This window comes from Parambassis ranga, chromosome 3 (assembly GCF_900634625.1).
Source record: "Parambassis ranga chromosome 3, fParRan2.1, whole genome shotgun sequence".
NCBI classification, from domain to species: Eukaryota; Metazoa; Chordata; class Actinopteri; family Ambassidae; genus Parambassis; species Parambassis ranga.
The window spans coordinates 14,103,228-14,123,459 of NC_041024.1; the positions used below are offsets into that span (position 1 = coordinate 14,103,228).

The following is a 20,232-nucleotide window of genomic DNA, read 5'->3' on the forward strand; positions in this document are numbered from 1 at the left end:
TTTTCTTGCATGCTGCACAGTCTTTGCACACTTGGAGCTGTTGATAGTGATCCATGTCTAATAGGCCTTTTAAAAATGCAGGCCCATATCAGAAGAGCCAAGACCACAGCCTCAGTGGGTGGACCGAGTTTGAGTTTCCTCTGCTAAATATCCATTCATAAGAAATAAGACCAATAAATATTTTTTTGACACAGTAAGAGTCTTCCCTCCAGCTTTTTCGTCTTTTAATGATATGCAACAACGTCCAGAGACCATGCAAAGGCTGGTAGAAAGTCTCGATATAAGCAGATCAAAAGATAGTCGTGGCAGAATCTCTCAGGTTCTCCTCTCTCACACAAACGCAAGACCAACATGGTTTTCTAGCAGTCCATCTATCAGTACTTGATCTTGGTTTTTCATATTAACATACAAATGGCCATTTACAAACACACCAGAGAAAAAAGGAAACAATGACTGAAGTTGGAAATAGAAAAAAAAACAGATAAGTTTTTGTTCCATAAAAATTTAACACCGGGCACTTTACAGAGGTCCATTTTTTTCTGTCTTTCCATCGTTGTTCTCTCTTCCAAGTCCTCATTTCAATGTGCCTAGAGCTACACAACAGCACACTGTCCCACTGGAAAAACAAAGCCCAGACGTCCCAAGGCTCTCCCAGAGTCTCTCTCTTTCTTTCCTCCTCTCCTGTCTGTTGCCTCTTCCCAACCCTCTCTTCGCCTTTTCTACTCTCCTGTGCCATGTATGTGTGAGGAGCACTGCCGGAGGGCGATGGTGGAGTGGGTGGTTACAGGGTGAAGTAGCTCTTCTCTCTACTGTAGTCTTGACCAGTACTGAGACATGTCAGGCTCGCTCCCTGGGACTTGGACAGGGACAGACACTCCAGGAGAGATGAGTCCTGCAGAGACAAAAAGAGCAAGACGTCAGTTAGAAAAAAACAAAAGTACAACTGAAGCCCCAGAAGTCTACATGCTTAAATTAGATGAGTGGATGCCCCATGCTTAGTTAGTGTGACAGCTAACACTAGTTAGCCTCACAGCACAGAGCATTGTGCTTTAAACGCTTGCAAATAGGTAGACGAGCATGGAGCTGCAATGAGTCACAATGCTCTGCGCATGGTTGCTCAGTAAAATGCTTGCAAGCTCGATAAATTGAGGCTTTGGCAATGGCATTTAAACAGAGAGAGTACAACAGCAAATGAATCAAATTAATTAGCAATTTAGCACAGAGGAAATGTGGTTATGCATGATTAACTCTTCATGACTATAACCAGTATATATGGCTCTCAGTAACAGCATCCTAATGGGGTGGAACTAAACTATGGGCTGGAGTGGTGGGATTGACATGATGGCCTAGAGTGGCAATGAAATGAGCTTCGTTGCAGAGAGAGAATGATATGGGATGTAGAGATACTGAACCTCAGACATTTAAAATGTGAATTTTCTCAAGTAGACGGAAAGGAAAGGGAAAGCTGCTGCGACAGATCATGAATCAGAGGTGGCTATGTAGTACCGCCAAATTACAGGAGAGGTGGCAGATCATTTCAGTGCACTCTTAGATTTAATTCCCAAGCATGTTGGTAAACAATGAACTTTTCTGCCTACCTGTTGAGGTGGTACCAGAAGTTGTCATTGACTGGCTGTTCATATGTGCCTGCATATGAGGGGGCGTGTATGTTTCGTAGCTCCGCCCATTCACAGGCGGACTGGTAGGCAGCATGCAGGAATAAGAGGAGGTCTGGCTGGGCTATAGATGGGGAGAGAATGTTACATTAGCTTAGCCAACCATAGTTTAAAGCTCAGTCTGTAATTCTTTGATTTTTTTTTAATATATGATTTTAATTATTTTCCTGTCATGAAGCCAGTTTTAATAAAATACTGTTTTAGTGCTTTCATTTGTTTGGCCAGGAAACACAGTTTAAATGATCTATGATGTCTTATCATAATCACATCAGTCATCATATATAATGCACTGAAAATACATCTTTTTAAAAAAATCCTTGACTTACTTGCATAGGTAGATTGTTTGCCATGGTGAAGCTGGGCATGGGTGGCAGCGCACTGTAGGTGTTTGTGAGTGCAGAGTCAGGTCTACCCAGCATTGACCCCGAGGTGAAAGACACTGTGAACGAAAAATGGAGAAAAAACAAATGTTGAAAACCGGCAGATATTACACACAGTGCTCCAGTGTGTGTGAGAGAGAGAGCGCCTCATTAGCGTTAAGTAGTGAGTGTGTGAGGTGACGCCTTGTTTGACAGGCTGATGGGCCCGGACAGATAACTGTACAGTGTGTGTCTGTGTGTGTTTCTGTGTCTCAGGTGATTGACTTGTGAGCATGAGCTTCAGCTCTGCCGGTGTGCCCTCGTGCCTGATTCGGTAATTACGCGGATAGTCAGCTGAGAAGTTTTGCTCAATCATCCATCAAAAAGAAAAGCACCGGCGCGTCTTCATGTGAAGTAGAGCGCACAGCCACCGAGGCCGCTTCACCCCCTTTTTTATGAGTCCGCAGGCTGCCATATGATACCGTTTCACATGGATCACAGACAGTTAAGTGTGTCTTGAAGACATTTGTTAGTAATGCAAATTAAATCACAACGAAACGAAATGATGCTTGTTAAACATTTCAGAATCATTTTTTATACACATTATTTTAAGGGTTCGGTCACAGCGGTGTCATCCCGGCTGTGGAGGACCTACCCGGCGTGGTGGGCTGTGGGATGGCCTGGTAGACGCTGGTGCTGAAGCTGCTGCTGATGGGGATGTGACTGGAGGAGTTGTTGGCCTGCCGGCGCTGGTTCCGCAGCTTCTCCTCTCGCCTCCACTTTGCTCTCCTATTTGAGAACCATACCTGAAACAGGAACAAGTACATTATGGATTTATTTTTATAAATATTTTTAACAAATATAGTTTGTAAAAAGTTGGGATCACTCACTTGTATTCTTGCCTCAGGCAGGTCAATTTTCGCTGCTAGTCTTTCTCGCGCGAAAACATCTGGATAATGAGTTCTTTCAAATTCTGTAATGCAAGAACAACCAAAGGCTTCAGTACATGAGAAACATACTATTATTGTATTTAAATAATCGGATTCATTAAAGGCAAAACCTCCTGAAGAGCCCAGGCCTTCACTATATTTATCTTGATATTAAGTCTGATTCATGGTAAGGGAAATAAGGACTTATAAAACTACAATTAAACCCAGATTATCTGACCTTTTTCCAGTGCTTCAATTTGCTCCTGTGTGAAGGAAGTGCGGTTTCTCTGTAGTTTCCTCTTGAGCTGCAGTCGCAACTGTGTCTCCTCTGAGTCCTCCCCGTTCGAGCTGATGGAGTTTGTGTTCTCTCCTGCACCGTCTTGTTGTTGGCAGCCATCTGAGAGAGAGGGGAGAAAAACATTTAATGGAAATATACATTCACTTAAGCTAATTGAATAATTAATTATGGGGGCTCATGTTGTATCAGCCTACAGCTAATTGTGCAAACTGCCGGTGCTACATCATTAATTAAAGCCCCCATTATGGTTAATTGAATTTAAAATCAGAGGAATTATTGCAATTTCTTCTTAATGCTGCCAGATCCCAGACGTCTGCCTGCGTGTAGAGGGAACAAACCCAAAAAGGCCGCTGCGGTTCAACTGTTTATAAAATATTGTGGGAAAAACGGGCTGGCTAAGGGAAAAGTTCTGCGTACTTATCGCGTCCCAACAATGGCGTGTGTTCTCAAAAGGTTAAGAGAAATGTGACAAGATGTGGTGAGCCCCCTTTCAGAGCCTATGAAATGTATTAAAACCCCAAACTCTCCTGCTACCCCCTCTTTTTTTAGGACAGAGCAGAGCCTCAATGGTCGTTCCCATATGGGCGTTGGTATAGCCATTGAGGTGACCACCAACTTTTGAATAGGAGAAGACGCTTTTCAGAATGATACAATGCCTTCAGGAGTAAGGGAAACCATTAAACTATGGACACTGCCAGGGACGAGCAGTGAGCCCTCGGTGGGTGTAATATATGGGAGGGGGGCTTTTGGAGGAGATGACAAAAGGATCCTCTCTCTCTGGAGGCGCACAGGCTATAGTACTTTGGCATTGTGCGCACGAGGATCCCAGTCAACAGAGCTTTGAGTCCAGTGTGTTAACCCTTATCCACTACCATCATTAATCACGTCCCCCGGCCAGCTACACGCCAGTCAGGATTTCTGTCTTCAATTGGAAACAAATGAGTGAGGAGAGAGCATGCAACCCCCTGAACAACCAAAATAAGGCCAATCTATTCACTGCTGCTGCTTGTCCGCGGTGGGCCTAAAGGCCCCTTCAGTTGCAGGGCGAGCTTATCGACTAATGTCTGTCTTGTTGTTGGACATCATTATCACACCGAGAAGTTAATGCGAAATTAAGCAGCGGGTGCGTTGATAGAGGGAGGTTTATGTATCTCACTGATGTCAGTCTGTTTGAACACTGAAGCGCCAGTTCAGCTTTTTGTGGACCGATTTAGTTAATGTTTGATTAGAAAAGTTTTACTGATGAAGTGAAACAGGTGCAGGACTCCACCACTGAGCAGCAAACACGCAGGCTGTGAGCATTAACACATTCACAGAACATTTTCCATCCTGTGAAATCAAGCAAGATGCAGAAAAATCTTCTGCTTCATGTTGGTATAAAAAATATATTTCGTGTGTCGACAGTTTTCGGTTCACCGGAGGAAGCCTGATGTGACACATTTCTTGACAATTTTCCTTGCTTCAAAATAGACAAAGTATTCTTCTATAGGCCAATAGTTTGTATCCACGCTATTTGTTTCTTCACTCCGGATAATCCATAAAAAGGGAGTGAATGTGCACCTATTATCCGTCTGCCAGACCCACTGACGCTAGGATGGGATTTGTTTTCTTTATAAAAGCGCTGGGAAATAAACTCATTCTTTAGTATCACGATGTCTCAGCCAGTGAGGCGGAAAAGCAGCAAAAAAGAGATACCGAACCAATTGCGGCACCTTTCAGCTGCTGAGACTGGATCAAAACACTCTTGAGAAACCGCTTAAAACTGAAAGAGAAAGTGAGAGACTAAATCCTATAGACGGGATTTAGAGCCATATAGCCAGCGAATGAGAATAAGAAAGAGATGAAAGACAGAACCGGTGCGGAGTTTTATTCCTGCCTCTTTGGATTGAGCTGTCTCCTTCTAGGCCCCTGTCACTCTCCATGTAGCCTTTATGTTTGCTTACCCGGCTGTCAATAGTAGAAATATTTTGTTCTCCACCTCTTACATATTATGTTATTGTTAATATTAATAATTATTACAACCCCACATAATAATAATAATAATAATAATAATAATAATAATAATAATAATAATAATAATAATAATAATAATAATAATAATACGTTGTAATTGTTAAAATTAAGTCGATCATTATTGCGGTTAATTTGGTCCTTTCCGCTTTACTGCTCGTTGATGACATCCCCACGTGTCCAAACGGTCATCAAACAAATGCAAATTTTTATTTGCTCCGTCTGAATTCCAGCACATGCGTTTCCGCTTTCTGCTGCATATCAATCAGGCCTGTGCGTACTTAAAAAGCAGAGCAAAGGCAAAATAAAAATGAAAACTGTGGCGTCCCTTCACACAAAATCTGCTCAGTGCCTGGCCTGTGGCAGGCCGACAGGAAAACCTTCTGAAGTGGAACATTTCCACAGCAGCCTTACCATCTCCACACTCCTGCATGTTGCCATAATGAGAGACAAAGCCCTCTCTAATGAGCAATTACACGTAGTGCGGACCGTTCCCATAACCAATCATTGCGTGTGAAGGAAAACATTCCTTTGTACTAATATCCCCGCACACAGCTCCCCGGCTCTGCCTCCCCATCAGGAGGGGAGGAAAAGAGGAAAATGCAGGCTGTTGGACGGACACCTCTGCTAAAAGGACAAGCCGCTGTCACGCACATCCATGTCTGGGACAGTGGAGGCATTCAGCCTGCATGCATGGGCCATGGCTTCCTCTAATCGACTAGTCTTAATTGGGGGTCTTGTTCAGGGCATCAAAAGCATGCCAGTACAATACCTTCCTGCAAACAGAGCCATGGACCGGAACCGCTGGAATAATTCTGCTACGTTGACGCACAGTCTGTGCAAGTCAAATACTTTTTTCCTCATACTGAGCCTACAAATCTAGATCCTAGCCGGATCATTCTCCTTTGATACAACCGTACAACCATGCATGCGTCAAGGTGTCTCTATTGCCACTGTGTGATAATGAGGCTCACCTTGGTTGGGCTGCCCTGGCACTGATGTTCCGGGGTACCAGCCGGGCCGGGTCCCCCAAGTTCCTGTCTGACCGTTGAGCATTCTCAGCTTGTCATACATGCCATCTGCGCCCATCTGTTGCTTTTCACTAGCCAGGTTGCGGAGGACTCTGTTTATTGATGACACCTGAATGACAAATTACATATGATAAAAGTGAGGATTAGGATTACATGGAGCGTTCCTGTGTGTGTCTCTGCATGTGGTGACACACACACACACACATAGACCTTATAATCATAATAAATCTGCACGTAAAGATGTTCCTGCAAAGCGCACAAATGAACAACGAGCTCCTTCTAATTGAGTGTATGTTTGGGTGATCACATATGCAGCAATGCGTGGCCCACACTCTGAAACGCAGTGTATTTAATAAGACTGAATGGTTGGATGCCCATCTCCTTTTCCTCCACTGCGTGAGAAAAAAGTCATTTCATGTGGCAAATTAAATCATGCACACAACTTACAGTCAATACACTTACACTGGGTATATTGTCGTTGGTGCAGATCCCCTCCGACAGAAGTCTGTCACGGATCTCCCACGCAAAGATAGACGGACACTCCCGCTTGTACTGCGCAATTTTCGCGACCACTTCTGGCGTGGCGACCCTGGGCTTGCTGCCGCCTATTGCTCTCGGTCTTATGGAGCCAGTTTCATAATATCTACCCAGGATCTTGCTCACACAGCCGTTGGATACCTGGATAGAAAACAAAAGACACAATTCACATACATTATTTACGACTATTAATGGAATTTCTAAGATGGCTCAAATAATTATCACCTTTTCACTGTCCAGCACTTGGACTTCATCATGGGTCTATGAACACAAAAAATATGCCTTGAATGGTATATTAGGCATTTTTTTTAATTGTAGCAGACTACTTTGCCGTTTGTCGGTCTTATAGCATTTCCAGTGAAATAACTCGAATTTACTGGATTAAAACTATTTAAATCCCAACAGCTGTGCTACAAGAAATATTAAGTTAATCTGAAAAAAATCAGACTCTTATGCCTTCCAGTTATTTTATTTTATTTTATTTTATGTTGCTTAACGATTTTATCGTTAAAATGAAGTTTGTATCCGTTGAAAACAAAGTCTGTATAAACCCGTTTTCTGATCAGAAAGGAGTGTAATTGTCACCTGCAGTATCCTGGAGATGTCGCAGGGTCGAGCGCCACTGTGAGCAAGTTCAACTATTTTCTGCCTGGTGGAATCCGGCAGCGGTCTACCATTAACAAACACACCACCAAGCTGGTTTACGCCACTGTGACCTACATGGAGACAAAAGCATCGGAGTCATCACATCATGTTACAACTGGAGTTAAAGTCTATGATAAAGCAGTGAATTATCTTGTTAATGATGAGCAGAGAATGGTTCTAAACGTTCAGGATAACCGAGTTAAAGATGCAACATGACAACAGCATACAGAAATTGATTTAAAAAAAAAAATCATAAGGTTGGTAAAATTGTCTTAAATCGAAGTGCAGTGATGAGATATTATTTTTAAGAAGCTGTTACAAAGCTCGTTACATCCTCTCTGAAGACAAACATTGCGCAGTTACATGCAGAACAAGGATTAAAGACAGCAGCATTACACAAACCGAACCAAAAATCCTCAATATGTGGGTTTCTAGTAACAACACAGACGTCTGTTCCGAGAAAACACAACCAACCTTTTATCAAACCGGCAAACTTTGGTATTAAAACACTCGCACCGTTATCCATCCCCTCGTACAGCTGCGTTATGACCAAGACCTGCGCCTCACTCATAAACTACCTTCTAAATAATAGCCAGCACCACCGACAATCTTATAAGACACCAGACTGGAATAAATGCGTTAAAATTAGCTTTCATTCCGAGACATCGCTTTTCAGAAAGTGACATTAAATCAGTTCTATGATAGTCCTTCAAAACACACAATAATTACGCATCAGTAAGACTTGAAGCACCAGGATAATAGCCCCAAAACTGCAATTTTTTATGATTGGTTATTACCTAAAAACGAAATCTTTTCGGAAATTATCCCTAAATTGTGTTATAGCATCTCAGAAGCATAGAATAAGCCCGCAAACCTGAAGCCAAATGGGAGAGCTGACTCCCCGGAGTGCCTGAGCTGCGCTCTGTTTCTCCGCTCCCTTCCCCTGCGCTGCCGCCCGGTACATTGACTCCGGGAGCAGAGGCTCCTTAGCAATAAATAAGCTCCAAATATAGAAGAGGGGGAAAATATGATGAGCCTGCCTGACATTTGTCTTTAAAATAAAGCTAGCTGCACGTCAAGTTTGAGCTTAATTTCTGGAAATAGGCGGAAGTCGCCTCGGATCATGCATGGGAGGCTAATTGAAAAGATCAGTTGGAGCACTTGTGGCAGGCATGTCACTTTATGACACCGCTCTGCTTTTGAAAATCGCATCGTCACGACAAATAGTAGCATGATAAAACGACCCTTTCTGTCTGCATTTGGATATCACTCAGACAAAATTGGACGCTACTCGTTTACCCTCCGAGGGAGACTTCGTTTTAAGGTGGCCGGGGGCTACGCGCGGTCACACAAACGAGGGCGCGCCTGGATTCTTAACATATTAAAAGTGACATGCAGTTTTCCCCCCCTTGTTTGTATTTGACAACAAATGCTCACAGCCACTGCAGTCCTGTTGTGTGGAATCGGTGGGCGTCTTTACTCTAAAATGCGCCATAGGACTCGGCTTTAAATACAGACTTTATTTTATATAAATGACAAAAAAGACCAGTTCATACTTGAATGGAAATAAAGCTGTTTAACTGGGTAACATATCCTATTTGGCCGCTATGTGTAATAATCTTCCAGCGTGGATCTGATTGATAGTAAATCCATTATCATCCCTCCTGCTCTTTGGTAATTCCAGGATTAAGTGGAATTAATAGACTTCTTACGCTGAAATTGGCCTACCCACATTAAGCAGTGCAGCTCTGCGGGTTCTTCAGAGCTGCTCCATCACCTCTGATTTGTAACTATCATATAAATCCAGCGGATCGATAAAGCCGTCAGATAACGACATCACATAAAAATCAAACTCTCCTAAGGTTAAGTCTTAATCATGGCACAATTCCCTCAAGTGCCCAGAGTCGATCTCGCCCGCTGGCGCTGATTATGCGCCTTGTATTCTATTGCAAGTCGACTAATAGGAAAACATATGGTGTCAATTTGGACGCTCCCCACCATATACACCCAGGAGTTATTAGCACAAAAGCCAGCGAGGCCGTCGCGACCTTTAGACAACCCAAAGGGCCGGGCCCAATGATATCTCCTCGGCAATTCGCACCAGACATCACACGCCAAGCCAGGGGAGCATCCCATTAACATCAATCCGCAGCAAAGCAGGAGCACAGGGTATTGTACACAGCTTTGATAAGCCCCTATCATGTCAATAATAAACCATTAATAATAATAATAACAAAAAAATCACAGCGCTTAACATGGCCTGTAACATAAGATATCCAATATCATTATATATATTTTGTCACACTTCTACACATCAGTCACCTGCCATGTGGTCCAAACATTAGATTCAAACATATTTGGACTAATGCGCACAGTTTACAGCACAGACACGTCATCAAGGTATATGGAGAATAATATAATAAAATTATTCCACACACCTTCATCACAGATGTCATACACCTCTTGTCCAGCAGCAAGAGAGAAAATGTTTCATGTTTATCCTTTTTTGTTTCAACACACACACACACACACACCAGTAATAAAACATATTCAACTCATGGGCCACTTTAAACACACACAGAGGCCTGTAAGGTACTACCTTGTTTCTTTTTTTGTGATTGGCACCCACGACAATATGGTTGTTAATATTTATCTTCCGCTCTTGAGTTCAGCCTGCACCTAACAGTGAGGCCTGCGGTTATAATATGAGCATTTTCTTTCTAGTTCATGCTGTCTGTCCGTGAAGAATATGGACTAATCTGCATAAGACATTATTGCTATTCCTCATGTTTCATGCAGGGCTCTTCTCTACGCAGCTAATCTTGTATGCAGCCTGGCAGCCAGCTCTAACGCTAATGCAGACGGCTGTGCAATTATTTAATACCAACTCAAGCAGAAACAAAAATCTCCCTCTCAACCCAACCCCCTCTATTCTCTCTCTCTATATCCCCTCTCTCTCTCTTTCTCTTTCTCTGGAGAAGAACGACGTGTGATTAACTTGTTCAATAATAACTTGTCTACCTATCATTGCAAAAAAAAAAAAAAAATAATAATAAATTAACAGCAATGAAACGACCATCGAATAACTGAGAATATTTCCTCCCTGCACCTCAAAGTCATGCAAATCTCTTCCTGGACATACATTTCTTATTTTTTTAACTTTAAAGTCCTTCAATCTTAAAAAGTAATTGTGCTTTTTAACAGCTAGTGCAAACAAATGTCAGTGGGTGTTGCATCCATGCAACCACAATGCGGTTGTAATATTTTATATATTTTTTTAATAAAAAAGTTCAAAGGCAAAGTATACATAAAAAACAACTTACTGTTCTGCATCATTGAGGCTACGCCAGACTCCCACGTGGCTTGGTTGTGGTATTCTAAGCGTCACAAGGAAATAACAAAACTGGTTAGCATCAAATCAGAAATATACAGTTGTACAGATCTTTGTTTAAAATGTTAAATTATTTGCAACATTTTTTTTTAAATAGTACATAAAAACTTTTTTCTCATCTCGTGCGATTTGAATTTTGCGGATTATTATAAGAAGCATGATGAATTTTAACATCCTCAGTGTATGTATGTATTTTAATTAAACTTGCCTGGAAACAGAGATGACTGTCCACTCTATAACAATTTAGTCAATCATCTGCCGTTTTCACTACTTAATGTCTCCCTATAGGACAAAGCAAAACAACACATTAGCACAGCCACAGCTATACTGATGTATATCTTCATTTTTTTGGCCTACATTTAATAATGTTGCTGCCAAGCAAGTAAATTAAAATTGACGCGGGGCTACATTCACAAGCATTATTTCAACATCTCTGTTGGGCCTGTTTCCGAAAGCACCTGTCAAAATAAATTCAGGCTATAGCGTTATATATGGGGCCTTCCGCGGCACTGTTCCTTTCAAGGTTTTTATTTTTAAGTCCTGATGGTTTTCAGCCCTCATGATCCCAGCATGAGGGCTCATATATATATATATACATATATATATATACATATATATATATATCTTTTAACTTGTGAATCTGTACAGTGACACACGCTGTCTACCTCGCCTCACTGCCCTGCAAAAGTCCAGACCAGTTGGGGGTACAAAGCTGGTGTACAAAGCAACAATGCACCCCCTCTTCTGCCTCCGTATACCTCAAACTCGGGGCGAAATCTCGGCCTCCGCGACTAGAAACACACAGCTTCCCCACTAAACACACCAACAAGTTCAGATTAATACAAAGAGCCGGAGGCATGCATCCACCCCCTCCGGGACCATTCACACACATACACACTCTCTCTCTCTCTCTCTCTCTCTCACACACACACGACCGTGACCCCAGTGCCGCTAGTGCGTGAATGTGGGGTTTTGTGTTGTCCTGCTTTGATAGAGAAAAAATAATTTAAAAAGTAATTTCTTGTTATAAATATTTGGTGGGTTATTTGGTGCTGCTGGTGCGGGCTGTAAAGCGGGTTTAAAGACACAACAGCGCAGTAGGGCGCTCAATTGGAAAAGACAAATGCATTAAAGAAGCTATTGAATAGGAGAGAACAGATAAAAAGGGGGCCAGGGAGGGAAGAAGTCTGAAGTTCTCATTTTCTCCCTCCTTGCAAAAGTTGTGTTGTGTGCAGAGCAAAATGGCCTAATAATGTGGACGTCTCACAGACTGTGTTTATAGTCCAGGACTAGTTTGAGAGATGCACGTATATAGGGATGGCCGCCATTGCTTTTAGATTGTAGCTTTCTTTCATGTTTTAACAAATAGGCTGTTCGGTCATTAATCAAATTCAGATTCCTTCACACACTGACACACACAGTCTGAGCGAGCCTCTAACCTAAAAGTGACCTAAACATTCACTAAAACAAGCCCGGATATTTTATTATTTTTTTTTACTTTAAGCTATTTCATAGAGTGGATGTTGTAAAAAAAAATTACACAAAGGCTGCAAATGCTCTCCAGCCAGCAGCTTCCAGCTCTGTATGGTCCCGGTAGTTAATCATTTATTTAAGGTCGAAAGCTCAAACGTTGTTATTCCTGAGGTTAACTACGATCTAATCTGCATTTCTTTTCCTTTAGTAATCCGTAACAACAATGTCTTAATTCAACATGCTTATTGTGGCCGCTGGATCCAGCGCTCACAACATTCATATGCAGAAGCAGTCCATGTAGGCCTTGGCTACAATGGTGCCGGTACACAAGCTGACAGCAGAAATCTTTAAATATAATACATAGAATACAGAATACATTTGGTGAATTAGAGCCAACAGATGAAACTGTATTTTAATATATTAGGCCTAATGTGTTTTTGTTAGTTCCATTATTTTTACTGATTTATGCCACGCCATTTATATTCAACATTTCTAAATAAAATGTACAGTTACAGTAAATTAATGCACGCTTTATTTGACATTTACTTACTTTTAAAACAGGGTAAAAGCAGTTGCAGAGTGTGTCATGTTTTTCTGTTTGTATTTTTCTACTTTATTTAATGACTGGATTACTTTGAAACGTATTTCCTGTTTCAGCCTGATCTGCCAGTCCAGGCCTCGCATCTGACTTACAGCTAAATTGTAAAAGCAGTTTATCTTGACTCGCTGTCATTAAGAGGGGAACCAAAACAGCTTGGAAACAAGAAGGAAAGTTTTCCTCTGGCACACAAACAAACACGCTCAAACTGGCCTCCTCCACAACTGCTTCATGGAGCTTTTTTTTTTTTTTGTAGAAGGCGCTTGGGTGACTCGCCTGCATGAATCAATCTGACACCTTTCCTCAACGGGTCATTGCGCCCCATTCTCCACGATGATCACTGTCCTGGCCCAACGTGACTTTTTACTCTTTGCTGTCATAAATAAGCGGTAAGCTATCCGTAGGCCTAAACACAACAACAAAATCGAGCAGATAAAACAGACAGAGACGCTAAAGGCTGTTCATACTTCTTTTTGAGAGTCCAGTCAGAAGACAGGCTGCACAGCCCTAACGATAAAACAACCACAACTGAACATCACCTACAGCCCAGAATGAAATATACTAATAATAATAATAATAACACTAATAATAATGATAATAATAATACACCACGTTTAAACTTTTAGTTAAGATCTCACCTTTTTGGGGCATCCTGCGTCGTGGTCAAAGTCCTTGGTAAACTATAGGCTACAGCCTAGTTCTCCACACCAAAGAAATTGAATAAAAGCCGACCAGGATCAGTGTCTCTCTCTCTCGGGAAGTTTAGAAGAGGAAAAATTAGTTTCCAGTGGTCTTCGGCGGAGACGGAGGGGATATCCCTGCGAAGGAGACAGAGATTGACAGTGAACTCAGATGTCAGGACGCACGGAGTTTGGCGAGGATGTGCGCTGGCGTGTGAGAGAGCGAATGAGAGAGTCGGGAAGAGAGAGAGTGGGGAAGAGAAAGAGAGAGAGAGGGGGAGAGAGAGAGAGAAGGGAGGGAGGGGAAAGCGTGAGGGAGGGAGAGCGGTGGTAGAAGGAGGTGGGGGTAAAGAGAATGAACACACCTATGCTGATTGGTGATGGAACAAGTGTATTAATGTATGTGTTCCTGGTCTGCTGTGTGCGCCTCGCCTCTCCTCGCCTCGCCTCCCTCCGCCGCTCTTCACTGGCCCATTAGCGCGACCCGACCTCTGTCATCATCCCCCATATAAACACTTCCCCCTGCACCACAGCCAAAGCGGGAAACGGGGCCGAGCCACAGCGAGAGAGAGAAAGCAGGGCGAGAGAGAGAGAGAGAGAGAGAGAGACTCGTCTTCCCAACCCACTAATCAGCCCACGCATGCAAATACCCTGCGCTCACTTGCTGAATATTTGCCCTATTGCAAAGCAACTGCCTCGGAAATGCTCATTGGATGGAAAGCTCTATTCTTCCAGGCTGAATTGGGTCCGTACAGGGAATCCTAGGCATGTTCAGCTCCAACCTGAGGCAAGCTAGTGCTGCAAGGGGGGACGGGAAGTAGCAGTGGAGCACTGCACACATGAATGTTGGAGCTCGTAACACCGAATTAAAATTACAAAGAACGGCAGCGTGCCTTTTATGAAGCAGCCCATGCTCTGCTGATGCGATTAATGTTACAGAGGACACAGAATAAGGCTGCTGACAAGTTTTGGGACATGCAGCAAAACGTAAACATTTGAGTTCATACGCTGTTGTGGTGCAGCGTTTTCATGTCAAGTGTTGAAGATCATCACTGACAAAAAACTTTTTTTCTTAGACAAAACATACACTGCTCCACCTGCTCTAAAGATTTTAGCTGTCCGTTCGAGTTTAAAGCAGCAATATCCAAAGAATTAGGTCAACACTGCTCCCACATGGATACATAGATAAACATATAATTCTAAAACAGGCCGGTGAGTTGGGAAACGTTGATTTTTAGCTATACGCTGTAATTTACATGTTTACTTTTGTATTTAAAACTGCACGGCCTCCCCTCACTGAACACAATCCAAAATGTCCACCACGTGCTTTTGTTGATTCTTTTTGAGTATCACCTTCCCCTGAATAGCCTTACCCCTCCTGTCAACAAGAACACCATGCGTAAAGAGCGCAGCCTTTAGGCAGGCTCGGGTGCTTTTTATGGACACATTTGCGAGGCACGGCGACGTCACTCTTGCGCGCTGACAGCAAATAGCACGCGTAAATAAAGTAAAGCAAATGACTGTGTAGCCATGGCCACACGCTTCCAAACTGCGCCGGTTGAATGACTGACTATTAACGCACACCTCAACGCACCCAAAAGCAACCCCTCTGCGCCCGTGTTTGAGCAGACACTCGGAGCTTTGGGCAGCACCAGTCTCAGCGCTGAGGAGCCCCGTCGCTTACTCCAAAAGGAGGAGAACTGAGGGGAAGAGAATGAGGTTTGTGTGGATGTTGAAGCCAAACTATAGCAGAAAAGGGGGTGCATGAAAGGGTAAAGTGAGAGAGAGAGAGAGACTAGAGAGGGACAGGCATAAGCAGGGGGAGGGGAGAGAAATGTTTTTTTGGGATGGGAGGCCATGAAATGAAGTCATGGAGGCCTACACTTGACTTTCGTTGACATGTGAAAAAGTAGGAGAAGTCACAGCTCATCAATAAAACACTTCGGAGGTGAAAGAGGGCTCCCTAACAACCATCGCATTCCTGACTATGGGTTCAATGAGTAGACAAACGACACTGCCAGAGAGAGGGAGGGAGAGAGAGAGAGAGGAGAGGGTGAGAGGCAGGGAGGGAGTGAGGAGGGGGTGAGGGACTGCCCGGCTTGAATGGGGCCCTCAGTGGGCCGGCGAGATAATGAGCTGAGAGGACCGGCTCAAACTGTCACCGAGGGTCCCGCGGTGAGGAACAACACTTTGGCCAATACTCCTTCATCAAACAACCCGTAAACTAAACGAGCACATTCATCTGTTTCTCCTTCCTGCATTGTTTCTACTCACTTAGACTGGTGGCTCAGCCTATAGGCCTACCGTGAATGGCCACAGCTTATATCAGCGAAAGCGGGCGGGGGGGTTTCCCAAACATTTTCACGTCAAGGACCCCCCTATTAGACATGCATTAGACCACAAACACCCCCTCCCGACTCGACAAGAGTTGGTAAAGGCACCTCATATTGATTATTTCTTAACTGTAAGAAATGACAGATTGGCCCCACTGAAAGGAGATTACTGTGAAACATTAGCAACAAATGGTGACAGTTTTCTAGAGTTTCAGTTCCTTCCTGGAGAATTTCAGAGGACATACTGGTCTGGACTAACACAGAGAAGTACAGCAGGGGACTGCAGGACCTGAACTTTTGCAGTGTTTACTCAGAGCGCATGTGGCTTGGTCCACTGCGTGGAAGTCGTGGGACTGTTGGCAGCCATTTTTCTTTAAGGCAGAATTTGTAATATAAACACTTCTGATTTCTGAATATTCAATATTGTCCAGATTATCTCTACACAGCAGCCCCCAGACTTACTCTTAATAGCTATTTGTTACTTTACCATTGTGGTGCAAATGTTATTGCCACTTGTCACAGACTGCAGCTGTCAAAAATTCACACCACTAACTTGCCCTCGCTGAAAGACAGATTCCCCGATGAGTGTGTCAAGTAGTTTTCTTTGGAAACAATACCTCCAGTAGGTTATTGATTTCTTTAGTTAAGCTGTAAATCCGATCCAAGAGCTAATTCGTTGTCTCCACTCTCAGGAGATTTCTGCTTCTTTCACAGCAGTGAGAGTTGTGTAATCTACCAAGAGCACTGTTGGAATAAAATCTTTCCAGTAGATGTATGATGATGTGTTGTAGAAGGTAGATGGCTGCCCGGTGCAAAAGTCTCCTAAAAACTGGGTGATGTTGGGAAAGCAATTAGCCCAATTCGGATTAGCAGCAACTAATGTCACAGGCCTTGAAAGGAAAGCCTAATCTGGTCGCTATTTTCCCCTGAGGCGGTGTGGGTTTTTTTTTACCCCTGTAGAAACTTTTAAATACAAAAAAGAATAAAAAAAAACATTGTTTGGGGGATAAAGGCACCTAATGTATTATTTATATTTTAAGATTAAACTTTAAAAGCTAATACCATTTTTATTATATACATTTTTGCAAGTTTTTCTAAAAACCTGGTTCCATTTCTTTTATATTTATTTACATTTAAAGCTCGCCTTGTAATGATTTAATAACAGATTTAATGTGTTGACCCTTCTTTTGTATTTATATTGTTAGTGGTTTTAAATACTCACACGTTTACATACTTGTGTATAGAATAATAGGTGTTTATATTATTTATATTAAATAATTTGTTTTTTAATATTGAATAATTATTTAAAAATATTTTACAAAGTATTACAGCAACATATTAAATATATAATAAAGATATTAAATTATATTTAGTAGCTTATAATTTCAATAGCTTTTTTCTAAAATCAAAATTATTTTTTCTTAATAAATATTGAAAAAAATACAGATTAAAATGTAATTTGTGTAATAATTATTATTAGCTATATGGTTATTTTGAAATGACAATGATCAGTGTCTTGTCAAAGATCAGCTGTCATTCATCAAACAGCCTCGGACTGTCACATTTATTCACTCCAGAGAGATTCATGAGGACACCGCCACTTTATTTGCATAAATCATCGGCACGTTTACAATGTCTAATTCTGTGTTTATCAGTATCAATTAAAGCCACATGCTTAAAGCGTGGTAGTGCACGTGAAGCGCGAACAGACGCTCTATTATTGAAGTCATTTCTCAGCACATTGGGTAAATATAAGGAAACATAGGACGGCGTGGACAAATCAGTCCTTACCGAGATGTTTACAGATGGGCCTGATGATGCTTGGTCTACCTTCTGTTTCTATAGGAACTTTAATAGAGGGTTTTATTCTACACAGTAAAAGCTTCGTGCTGAGTTCACGTTGAACTGACTCAGAGCTTCTCCCTTATGAAGTAAAATATATATTTGTATACTTACAGTTTAGCTTTCTATTTCATAATGCGCTGTGTTTGAGTTTGTGTGGCACTGTGGAGATGATCTGGGGTTTCATGGTGTAATCCACAGAAAGATGCAGTCTACAAAGCCCTCTCCTGGCAAAAGGCTGAAGGCTGGGATAAACACCGGGGCTAATGGTGTCACAGCGCTGCTCGGAGAGCGTGACAGAGAAACACTGGAGCCAAACACACAAGAACCTGGACCCGAGACACAGACCCCCAGCTTACAACAACACCTTTGCATTTAATTATATGGCTCTTATGACACTAGAGGAGACAATAAATACAAGTAAATAAAACAATAAGTAGGCCATTTATAGACCAAGGCGCACCGACATTTTCCTGCAGGCGTGGCCTTTTTTGAAAATTACTATTAAAAACTTGTTCCACATGTTTTATGTGATATTTTCTTGAATTTATAAATCAACGCCAAAGTTATTCGTTTGTTTGTTTCAGCAGCGTGCTGAAGAAACACTGTTCAGTTTGAAGCTTGTAGCGCACAAAGTGAAATACCCCGCTGATGGACAGCAGCATTTCCACCGCGCTGATGGATCGAGCGTTGCTGAATAGATCCCATATACACATTTAATTTACTGTACAGGTCCAAGCCTTTAATTTCCCCTGCGCAAAGCTCCCAATAATAGGCGCTTTTAAAGAGGTGACGTGCGCTTAATTCCTCAGTGAAAATCGCTAATTACACGCTGGATGAGTACGTGTGTGTTTGGGTGATAGATGACAAAGAAAACGAAATCAACTCGCTGTGTTCAACTTGTGTGGGTGTACACCTCCTACACACAGCAACTTATCCAATAATTTTACCTAACTTTTCCAGTGCATCAAGTTTTCAGACTGCATGCAGAATCATGTTCCTTTTAGGGAAATTTTAGGAGGAAAAAAATGCAGATGCACACTCTAAAGCCACGTCAACTATCACAAAGCGTGAAGTTGTTTCGTGAAAGTCATTTTTTAAAGAGACCGTTTTAAAGCAAAGTCCAAACTCACCAGACGAAAGGCAGCAGAGGAGTCTGACCGGTATCCTGTGCACATATAATCGCCTCTAGCCTCCCCGGATCTCTCCTCCGTGTCACAGCAACAGAAACTTGTAGTTCCCGATTAAAATCTGTCTACCTTTGGATCCGTTGTGGAGTTGAAATGTCAATGAGAGTGGGAAAAAAATCCGTGGCTCTTACCAGCAACTTTCCCTTCAGCATCAGCCTCAAGTTGGCAGTGATTGGCTGGAGCGACGGCTCGACGTCATACCTTGGACAGGACACAGAGCATAGAATGGGGAAGTGCGCAAGGTAGCCTACATGTGGAGCACACCGGCCTGTTTACCGTCCTAGTGGGTCTGCTGTGCGCAGGGGCTGACAGCTATCTCACTTTGCAGAGCTACATCCTGGTTTATATGTTGTTGTTTTTTAATTTGTTATGTCATTTTATGTTGTTTTTACCACATTTTGTCCCAAACTGTAGCCTACCACTCCTGTTAAAGCTTCTCTCCTTTCTATTTGTTACTGGTTTTCCATGTATTGATTTATTTATTGCACCATTTGAACCAGTAACTTAACATGAGCACTTGAGCTGTGTGGTGGAGCCCCCACGAATGACGCATTTATTTTCCAGAAACATGTTCCAGTTGTGCTCGGTTCTTATGCTCTCCGATCATAACACTAATCTGACAATTATTAACTGTAATTTTCCAGTTGTTCACATAACTTAATTTAAAAATCACCATAGTGGCTTTTAAAAGCTGCATTCCCAGCTGCTGCTTCTCAGTGTTCAGGAGACAGCGCTGCATTGGTTTGATAAAGTGATGGTATTAATACATAAGCGGTACAGCTTTTGTATTTTTTTAATCTGAGCATGCCCAGTGTGCAACAGGTGTGCATAAACGGCTGCAGGCAAGTAAAGGCCTATAAATGCCCCCCTATAGCTGTTCATCAAAATGTATTTGGACGCATTTCCAAAGCTCGTGTATTCAGTGTATCCGCGCACCTTTCTGTTTTAAGAACTACAAAATTTAGCCATAAACATGAATTATATTTCCGCGTGCGTAAAAACAGTTTTATTTCTACAGCCCTATAAAGTTGTCATCTGCGACTCATAATGGGGTTTTAGCGTTCCTTTTACTAAGGCAGGCTAAAAGCCTCCAATCCTATTTCACAACCTCTGATGTTTGTGTCAATTTGAACAAGACGGTGAGTAAATGGGCAACCGCGCGGCGGCTTGTCTCTCAGGAAGAGACCGGGGCAGCGCAGGTACGGGCCAGTCAGGACTGGCTGTGTTTGGGCCATTATTT

The 20,232-nt window shown here is 42.4% G+C and overlaps 1 protein-coding gene across 3 annotated transcripts; it reads right to left on the reverse strand.

Moving 5' to 3' along the window:
• On the reverse strand, positions 1–19,072 carry pax6b (paired box 6b). Of its 3 annotated transcripts, none has more exons than XM_028401586.1 (13): positions 18,936–19,072; positions 13,586–13,765; positions 10,809–10,862; positions 7,426–7,556; positions 7,066–7,101; positions 6,766–6,981; positions 6,247–6,412; positions 3,203–3,361; positions 2,926–3,008; positions 2,691–2,841; positions 2,003–2,115; positions 1,599–1,740; positions 1–892 (listed from the first exon to the last, which is right to left on the reverse strand). In XM_028401586.1, the coding sequence occupies exons 2-13, from the start codon at positions 13,596–13,598 to the stop codon at positions 807–809; spliced, it is 1,350 nt and encodes a 449-aa protein (XP_028257387.1). In that variant the 5' UTR covers positions 13,599–13,765; positions 18,936–19,072; the 3' UTR covers positions 1–806. The 3 variants fall into 3 exon arrangements, with proteins under 3 accessions (XP_028257387.1, XP_028257386.1, XP_028257388.1); XM_028401585.1 differs by lacking the exon at positions 18,936–19,072 and adding an exon at positions 13,993–14,095; XM_028401587.1 differs by lacking the exons at positions 7,066–7,101; positions 18,936–19,072 and adding an exon at positions 13,993–14,095.
• Positions 19,073–20,232: the final 1,160 nt, after the last annotated feature.